This window comes from Dreissena polymorpha, chromosome 1 (genome assembly GCF_020536995.1).
Source record: "Dreissena polymorpha isolate Duluth1 chromosome 1, UMN_Dpol_1.0, whole genome shotgun sequence".
NCBI lineage: Eukaryota > Metazoa > Mollusca > Bivalvia > Myida > Dreissenidae > Dreissena > Dreissena polymorpha.
This window is the reverse complement of record NC_068355.1, coordinates 87,873,845-87,884,119: the sequence shown is the minus strand read 5'-3', so window position 1 is coordinate 87,884,119 and position 10,275 is coordinate 87,873,845. Positions and strand designations below refer to the sequence as shown.

Below are 10,275 nucleotides of genomic sequence, written 5' to 3'. Positions count from 1 at the left end.
GGATCAATTCATTTCCAAAATTAGGTATGTCTAGTATATTTATTTCTATATTTAAAATATTACTTACAGAAATTCATTTGAGCAAACAGCGCAGACCCTGATGAGACGCCGCATCATGCGGCGTCTCATCTGGGCCTACGCTGTTTGCCAAGGCCTTTTTTCGAGACGCTAGGCATATATGGGTTAATGACGCCTCAATATTCATAGAATTATTACCAGCTTACGAGAACGTTTCCATTATATTATTGAATGCCATAAACGTGTATTTTAACATACCAACAAGCTGAAGGGACCCCATTTGCATTAGTAAGACAGATAATTATACAGCGACTCAAAATAATCTGTTAAATGTCATACTAATCAAAAAGGCATAGGTGGATAATCTGAAACATGAAGAAACTTAAATAGTATGTTCAAATTTTGTAATGTTTGTATTATAACTGCGGCTTTTATATCGTTTTTTTACACTGTTTGACACAGATTTTATATGGTCTTAGACAATATTATAACAACGTTTTACTGTTTAATCCTCAAACAAAAAGTTTTTACAAAGTAAACTCTTGGGTGGGTCTAAGTTCGACCACATGGGTGTGACTTCAGAAACCTAAGTTTACGACCACCAATTGATGTCATACAACAAGTAATTATAAACATAACCTTGCCGGTTCAGAAAAGAAGAATTTTTAGATTATTAACTATATTTATATAAACCTTATAGTAATTTACACTCCAGTTTGTGACAAGTTTAGACCTAAGTGGCACGATTTGAATAAATATAGCAGAAGGCTACTATAACATATTACATGCCAAATAACAAACCTTTGGGTATTGAAGTTTTAGTATATAATGCAAAAAATCATTCTTAACGAAGGGCAAAAATCAGTATTTGAATAACATTCATAAAAAATATCACCCCCTAGGTGCACACTGGTACTGTGTGACATTGCAATTAGAAGGCACATGGTACCTTTTTGCACCAACAGGGCAAATGTATGATGTACTAAAAATTCAGCGTTGATTGACTAAATGGCCGTTTCATTCACTAATCTGCTCATTTTAATTGTTTTCTTTTTTCATGCTCATTGTTATAAGTGAACATTATTTGCTTTTGTCAATGCAGTTTGAAGTTCAACCAAGAACACCTTAAAGGGACAACTAAAATGAAATCATATCCATTTCTGACAAAGTCGAACAATTTAGAAACTTGACAGTCTAAGTAAGACCAACTCTACGGCATCAGCAAGTTCAGACCATGGCGTCGAGACGTCTGGCCGGAACGCTGGAGGACATATTAATCTTTCTGAGTTTTATGTATTCGTTTCACTTGAGATATTGCAATTTCGTCTTCTATAAAAAATATACAATTTATATATTATGCCGATAGTCGTCAGCTTTATCCTTGCAGTCGTTCTAAACAAAAATTGTGTAACGCAAGAACTACCAGTTGATAATACACATGGTAGGATTGCTGTTGAACACCGACCATTGATGCAATCAAGTGCAATAAGTGTCACGTCATTCTGATTAAACACACAAACGCAGTCATGCATATATTCAGCTCGATTGGAAATTAGAAATTGCTAAATTGCTGAAATGGTACCGTTTGTATCGCAGTGTTACTATAGTTATTTTATGTTATATTATAAGAGTTTGCATAGTTTTGCCTTTACTCATAAAATATTGCATGACTATGTGGCCACTTTCTATACCATATGAAATTATTATAAATGAATACATAGATAGAGTATTTTCAATATCTGCATAATTATTTCGTTGTTATGAAGGCTCGACTTATATGTAGTTCTAAGACATTTTACATCTCGTCTGTACGATGATCACTCCGCCAACTAAGTCGCGTGGCTTAGCTGTTTGAAAAGTGGCTTCATTGCCTATACATTGTAGATGCCTATAGATTACGCAATATTCCGGATTATTTTTTTGGATTTTTTTCACCCCCTATAACACTGGTAAAAGGGGTTTGTGTTATATATTTATAATGCAAATGTAAAAAAAATATTAGTTTATAAAGAACATAAGCTATGTACAGTAGAAACCCTCTAAACCGGATCCTCTGTATACCGGAATCCTCTCTAAACCGGACAAATTGTCCGGTCCCAAATTTTTTCCTATAAAAATATGCGTAAAATATCTCCTCAAGACCGGAATCCCCTCAATTCCGAATACCGGTCATTCTTTGGATCAAAATTAGGTTATTCCATACGTAATTGTACCTCTCTAAACCGCTCAGGGTTGGTTTATCGCACCTCAGACCTAGTGTCAACAAGTTGAGAAGGATTAAAGACGCGTGAAATTGATAAAGGTGATCGAAAAATTTGCAAACTGTAAATATCGCAAAACAATTTAAAGATACTTGTTCTGTGATGTACATATCGATCAATAGAGGTGGGAATACTGATTATAATTACTGATAACAAACAAAGAGTTCTTTAGTGTGTTTTGTTTTTGATGTAGAAAGCCATTCAGGCTATGATAAACAAGGTGGAGAAGACTATTATGCGTGGTAGATGTTTGAAAATACAGGGCGTTCTTGACATGTTTTTCAGAGTAATAAGGAACTAAATTAAACTAACAAATGCATAAATATACCATTGTTTGTTTTTCAGGGTGCACTGTTTGATTTATGTTGTGCTTTCGAAACAACAGATTAAGTGACATGTATTGTTATATATGATGAAGTATGAATGAATATTATATGTAAATAAACTATTACAATTTGCTGAAAGTGTTGTTTTCTCCCAATTAGACTATGTAATTGATCTTCTGAAAGTAAAATATTCAATGTCCCCTCTAAACCGGAATCCTCTCTAAACCGGAATTTCCTCTCGGTCCCGGGGATGTCCGGTTTAGAGGGGTTCCACTGTATAACGGGTATTTCGGTACTTTGAACACGCTCCCAAATACCTGTGCGCCTACCGAATTCTAACCTATCATTACGTGTAATGGTAGTAATACATTAACACCTCTACACTGGTATTTACCCATGTTATTAACGAAAATACTAACGAAACATTTTGTCCACATGAATTTGACTTGAATAGCGCTGTATAACTGAAATTTCGCTTTAGTTGTAGACGCTTTCTATTGACGAGCGGGTACCGAAATCTCCTATGTTATTACTTGTAAAAGTGATATTAATAATATAAAAAATGTTTATGGGACATTTACAATCATTATAATTGAACGTGCAGAAAAACAAATCGGTGGCATCGATAAGTATTTATTAAAATAGTAGTATAAAATAGTTGTCACTTGTTTCTCACATGAAAAGCGATTTTAAACGGTGATTTCGTTAAGTTACACAAATAGCAATATTCCCTATTAGTTTACATATACCGGTACACGTGATACAATGCATACTTGATATTGTTTATATGACATTTTCACTTCCTGAAATAAATAATTTTCTGTAAGGGGGCTTTTGGTAATTTTGGCTATTCTACACATTGAAGCTTCCACTCGCACTTGTCAAAACCATATTTCTGCACTTGACAAAACAACATTTCCGCGTTGGAAATTGCGTCAATGAAATTCCTCCATTTTATCTATCTGGATACCGACTGTCCGATTTACATAAATCTTATCAACACCGTTTCATAATATTTCATCTGATATTTTTCCGAACAAAATAAAAGAAAATCGTTGAATAATTGAAAACAAGGCATTCGGCTTATCTAGAAAATGGTCGTTAGCAACCGGTGCGCATGAATTATGTGACATTGATACTATGGTTCTGTATAACAATTAATGCGGTGTATTTTTATATTTAATTTCAAACGAAAATATCTAAACAGTTGCTCGCCTGATGAGTCAATAATTAAAACAACCATATGATACGGTGAGAAAGATCCGCATTACCTGACCTCAAAACAATTTTCAATATTAGATATTTTATGACATACGGAAATGTGGAATATAAGTTCTATTTTAGATGGGTTATTTATCAATTTTGTTTTCGTGTAAATAACTGTCGATTACCGGTACCTCTATAAGCGGACAGGATGTTCTCAATCCATTTAGGTCGGTTAATGTGGCCCCACCGTCGTGCTGATAACGACAAATACATTCGAATGCAAAACCGATAAAAGCGCATCTATTTCGGAACAGACCAATAAATAAGGTCTGGGGCAAAACATGAAATATGTGAATTTTGATAAGAATCGCAAACAAATATTAACGTTTACTTAAAATGATACAACGGGTGGGTAAAATGGATTTCTTTATAAAATCCCATGTGCGGTATATCTGATAACTAATATATTTTAAATGAACATCAACTGTGTTATCATCCGGAGAAGGGTACCTCAGTCGGTAGCTTTATTAAGTAATAGGTTGCGCACAATCAATCATGATTAAAGTGATTTACTTCGCACTGGAAGCGTTAAGGCTGACAGTGCACATCTGTACTACATTGAAGACTCATGTAACCATTTCTATAGCCACGTAAATCCCCTCTGAGGTGAGGAAATGCGTGCTTACAGCGTAGATTTATTACCTGGTGTTCTAATATGTGAGTGAGTGCATTTCGAAGTTTATTATGTCCTCGTGGTCCTGAGGCTGCATTGTGTGTAGACCCGGAGTGATCATAGAACCATTTTCTAGTTAACTTAACTCACGAACGTTGGCACGAACATAGCTAGGATTTCAAACTGTTTCAACTGAAAATTGTTCCATTGTTTTTGTCACACGTTGCGAGGAGAAGACGGAAAACCCATAGGAAAATATCCATCTGTCCGGTAAAGTGACAACGAATCAAACTCACATACCTACTGGAACGAGGATTGAACCCGGGTCGCCTAGGTGAGATGCGCGTGCATCAACCAGTACGCCGGTTCTTATAGAAGCCATATTATGTTGTCGCACATACGAGAAAATAGTATAAAGTGATTTTCGCCTAAACAAAGTGAAAAAACACCCGCAACTGAACAGTGCATAGTCTGCACGAAGAAAATAGCGAAACATGGATTCACGATACGTTACCATTGTTATGTCAATAACATATTACGTTCTGTACAGCGAAAGTTCACAGGCAGAACAATTATTCCGGTGAGACTTTATCAGTGCATGATAGATTGCATCAATGTTTCAATTTGTCGGATTATGTATAAACCAGGAATATTAAAATAGTTGTTTCTTTCTTTCTGTCAGGGAAAACATGTTTATAGTATCTGTTTTTAAAACTAAACATTTTTTTATATTAGAATGTATCCTTTATATTACGAATAATACTGGTGTAATATTACAAACAGCGAATATGACATTCCTCTTCTAGGTGGGAAGTCATTAATTTGGTCTCACTTTCCTGCCAGGGAGGCATGATTAGCTCCCAATTTTGCCGCTATTCAGTGATCAGGACAATGAATGCATTAATTATCCGCCGCACATACTACCTTTTACATTAAGTTTGTCAACAAGCCTATCTCAATTGTTGCGTTTAGGTTTCATTTATCATTGGTGTCCAACTTCAAAGTACGTTACCGCAATCCACTTTGGTGTCAACTAGACTGCAGTATTGAACACCGTGCATTATGTGCAATGATTGCTGTTTGCGACCACAAAAATATGATTGGATTGCAGTTGTACTTAATCCTCCTCCAAATAATGTTACCATTCAATCATCATCCTAATCCTCCTCCACACAATGTTACCATTCAGTCATCATCCTAATCCTCCTGATCATCCTCAACAACAAAACCAAAACTCCGACAATCAGCATCATTAACAGCACAACTATCCCCGCTATTCTTTATACTGTCTTCGTGATCAAGGTCGGCATTTACATCATCATATCAGTATCATGTTATCAAAATCGATTATGATTATGATGAAGATGATGATGATGAAGATGATGATGATGATGATGTTGATGATGATGATGATGATGATAATGATGATTATGATGATGATGATAATGATGGAACGAAATGTGTATATTCCATGGCATTACCAAAGTGCGTTTTGTTTCACTCTGTGTATCTAAATGTTCCACTTCAACGTAGTATGATGTTTACCAAAATGCAAAAGCAGTATGGTTTTTGAAACCGAAGTTGGGTTGACACCAAACTGCGGTACTACAATGCCATCTATTGACGCACTAGCGAACAAATGATTAAAATGTATTAACATGTTTAAACGCGACGACAATATGCGGTCAGCTGGGAGCCTATGATACAAGCATTTTGATACTTACTTGTTTATGGTATCAGGTATATTGAAATGTACATTTATGCATACTTAAAAAGAGTGCTTTTCTGGCGTGGTATCTGTTATGATATTAGAAGTTGAAAGTGCGTTTTGCCGCAAGACAGGTTCACTTCAACGTTACATGCACTTAGTATGTATGAAGCCAATCATAAATGTATGCAAAGAACCATAAAGCTCTGTCAACGCGTGCATTGGACAAACGAAATTAATATGAAGTTCGTAAAGTTGTGTTAACAAAGAAGTTCCCTTTCTATATTCTTTATTGTCATGAAGTTCCTTGTAAAATATCGAAGGCCATTCCCATAAATATATGTACATCTTTTAAAAAATGCCCTTTTTCGAATAAGAATCGTACATTACGAGAGTATCGATATTGATATTGCGCATGCGTACAGAGGTAATTCATATACAGGTTACATTACACTAAATCATTGTGTATCCCTCCGTGGTCCATTCGAAAGTAGTGCCTATTTCTAAAGAGTTCCTTTTCTCTTCTTGAATATAAGCCATTTAACAATGTGAGACATGTCTTTTGTGATTATTTGTAATATCCTGTATGTGTCTGGAGTACTTTGATGCGTTGGATTGGAAGCTAACTTAAAAGATGGACTTTTGAGGGTGTGTTTTCTATTGTGTGGGGCTTTTGTCGAAATTAGGATTCCGAAACACGTTTTTCTACGGTGGGTTCATTCGACAGCGATTTACTTTCTTAGAAGTTGCGAGACGGTATGTTTTGATTGCAATTATTGGAAGAGGACAGATCCATCTTTTAAAACGATACCAGGTTCGGAAAAATTGATACGTCGAAAGGCAAGAAAAATGCTGTGAAAGTTGTCAGTTTTATAATGGGACCCTATGGGAATCGGAATTAGTGTAATATAACCTACATTATTCTTATCGACACAACACTGTTCACATAGCTGTGTTCTAGTTTATTATTTCGTTTGCTTGACCAAAATTTATAAAAACTGTTTCTCCCATTAAGAATGTATCTATTGGCAACAGTAATGTTGGTTGAGAAACACAAGATTGGAACAACAAAAAGGTTAAACATGCGTCTAATTGGAAGTCCAGAGAGATATGAAACATGCTTCCAGGTTTATAATAAACATTAATAGTTGGATGCATGATGTATTTTAAATGATATACATGTAGTTTGGTAGCAAATTAAAGATCTACATCTAAGCAATAAGAATGTACACAGAGGAGGGTAATAACGTGATAGTCAATATGGCGACGTCCATGCCGATACAGCTATTTTTCGCCGTTTTATATCCTTAAGTACTTTTGTTTAATTTTTAAAATGCGTTCACTTTCCAGCCATATCAGTTAAACCTTGATTAAGGTTTATTTCGTATTAAAATAAGCTGTCTCGACTTTAACTCCCCGCGAATTTTCTTCGTGAAGCTGTAATTAGGTCGATGATGAAGTGCGGGTATTAATTCTAAATTAACGCTAGTAACTGTCATGCTGATATGGCTGGAGAGTGAGTGTCATTAAAAAAAAAATACAAGTACTTATAGGTTAACACGGCGAAAAATACATGCCTCGGCGCGGATGTCGCCATCTTGACTATCCCGTGATTACCCTTTCTGGTATCAATCTCCATGCAGAATTGTCGTTCCTTGCTCTCACATACATTCACATATATGTACGGTGAATGTAATGTAACCGTCGTGCAAGAGATTGCTTTGGTACAGTTACAACGTATACCAATTATTTTTATGACATTTTAAAAACGTGAACGGCCTAATCTTACTAACCATGTATAATGATATATCGTACAGACAGCATTGACATCAAATACTGCTTAGTTTAAATGCAACAAGGAAGGAATTTAGTTGGGCATGCGTAACCTTAACGTGTCATCAAGTTATTAAAAATGTGTAGTGATCTATCACATCATCAACCTTGACATCAAACTTTCCATATCATAGTTAAAAACAAAACAATTAATTTATTTGCGCATGCGTAACCTTTCATCGAAAAAGTGAACGTAACTAAAAGTTAATTTGGTCTTATATAAGTAAAACCGGCTAAATCTTTAATAGATAAGATCAAACCGGCAACAGGATATACTATCAATTTTCACATTTGATGGTGTAAAAAAATGTTGTATTCATTTGTCCATATTTTAACAAAATAAAATCGGTTAAAATAGTGGATATGATGGTTGGCCATGCAAGAACAGATAATGTCGCGTCGACCCTTGAGGATGCACTTCACGTTGAATGGCTGACCCCACAAGTCTAACCCAAGCATTAATGTCACACAACTCCTAGAGAAAACGCTACCTGTTGCAATCAAGTGTACGTTCGTTATATGTAGCAACCTCAACGATAAATGTCGCACACCTTTCAAAATATATTTGTTCAGAAAAGTGAATTTATGATGAGTCGAGGAGGCGGGTGTTGAGAAATCCCTAGCTATTTGTGCGATCCATGACAAAGTGTTTTTCAGATATATTCACTCTTCTAAAGATTACTCTTAAATTGTTATCCCACAACTTAAGTTCTTCAACAAATCATTAACCATAATTTGAGTAACTTCAAGTATTCTTACCATTTTTATTATCACAATTGTCATACTGTGCTCAAGCGACACATCTGTTTATATATTACATGTATATATACAGAACATTTATGATTCTGGTTATTATGATACAATTTATTTTAGTTTTCGTTCCTTATGTTTTACTATGAATAGCTAAAGCATCCGGAACATTTAGGTTATTTAAGGTGACGTTAATGTTCGTTTGGTTTATTTGGCTTTTTATTCATATAACGCGGGGAATGACGTTTTCAGAAAATGGTTTGTTCCGCTTACATTCACCCAATACCCGACCAAAGTAAATTGTTGTTAGATTGAAAATTAAACAAATTATCCAGATACGCTGATTTAATTCTCAGATTTCAATAAAAGTCTACACAAAATTTGCATTTGTTTGTATTTTTTTCACGTTCGTTTTCAAGATCAGACGGTCGAAATCTGTGCATTACCAAACGCGTAATACGCGCAGAGGGTGTTTTTCAAACTACTTTCCTATGTACTAGTATTCAATAAAATTCGAGACAGTAGATCAGTCACCTTATATAACAATTTTAAGTTCTGTCAGAGTGTTGCAATTTAGTTATTGAATAAACACAATGTACAATGAGGTTAAAGCAACACGGTGAACACGCGTAATATTGTTTTACTTGTGTCACATTTTAGTTAAATCTCGCAACTTTTGATGCCCGTATTTATTGCTTTATAGATTTGCTGGTAAACTTTCCCGATAATTAGAATTAGGAGGTAAAAAGGTGCAACTCAGAAATGTCTTAGCCGCCCATATCGATCTTTTTGTTGTAGGTCGTTGATCTGCATGTGAAAAGTGAAAAGGTACATACGTACTTCATGTGAAAATTAATTTTTGTCATCATAAAAGTACAGATTTTAAAAAAAAATGTTCAATATTTATTTAGTGTAAGATAACCGTCCTAAATGGAAAGTGAACGGAAAAGCCAAAATGTAGTATTAAACGACTAAGAAAGTATTAAGCTTCTTTGAAAAATTATTTCATTACGTAAAAGAAATAAAAGCTATGTTCGCTGTAATCTATTCACAAGTAGAAAACAAGCTAGGCGTCATTGACATGTACCAGTGCTAAGAATCATTACTTTAAAGAGAATATACACGATTGTATCTGTGTTAAATTGTAATATATTGGAAAAATGTTACAATAACACAAAATAGGCAAGAAAAAATAAATATTGAAGACGAATTTCATTGCAGCAAAGACAAATATAAGCGCCCGATCCGATTGCGAGAAGATATTTCGTACATTTTTCCTACAATAACCGAAGCATTCGTCTTTTTATTTGGATCGGAGTTAGTGTTATTGTGTAGTATGAATAGATATCGTTGCATGAAATTAAAATGATCCGTTAAAACTAATTTATATTCATATCGTTCATGCATGATATACATGCTGAACGAATTTGACTGTACAGACATTCGATTTCAGAATTAAATATCCCGCTATTTCGCATTTTTTCGACAGATGTTCTTCTA

General features: G+C 34.8%; 1 protein-coding gene across 1 annotated transcript in view; it reads right to left on the bottom strand.

Moving 5' to 3' along the window:
- Positions 1–1,228: 1,228 nt before the first annotated feature.
- Positions 1,229–10,275, bottom strand: part of LOC127835353 (uncharacterized) — a 24,739-nt gene continuing 15,692 nt past the window's right edge. Inside the window, exon 8 of the mRNA XM_052361771.1 lies at positions 1,229–1,279. Within this exon, the coding sequence (XP_052217731.1) occupies positions 1,229–1,279 (51 nt within the window). The remainder of the gene's footprint in view (positions 1,280–10,275) is intronic.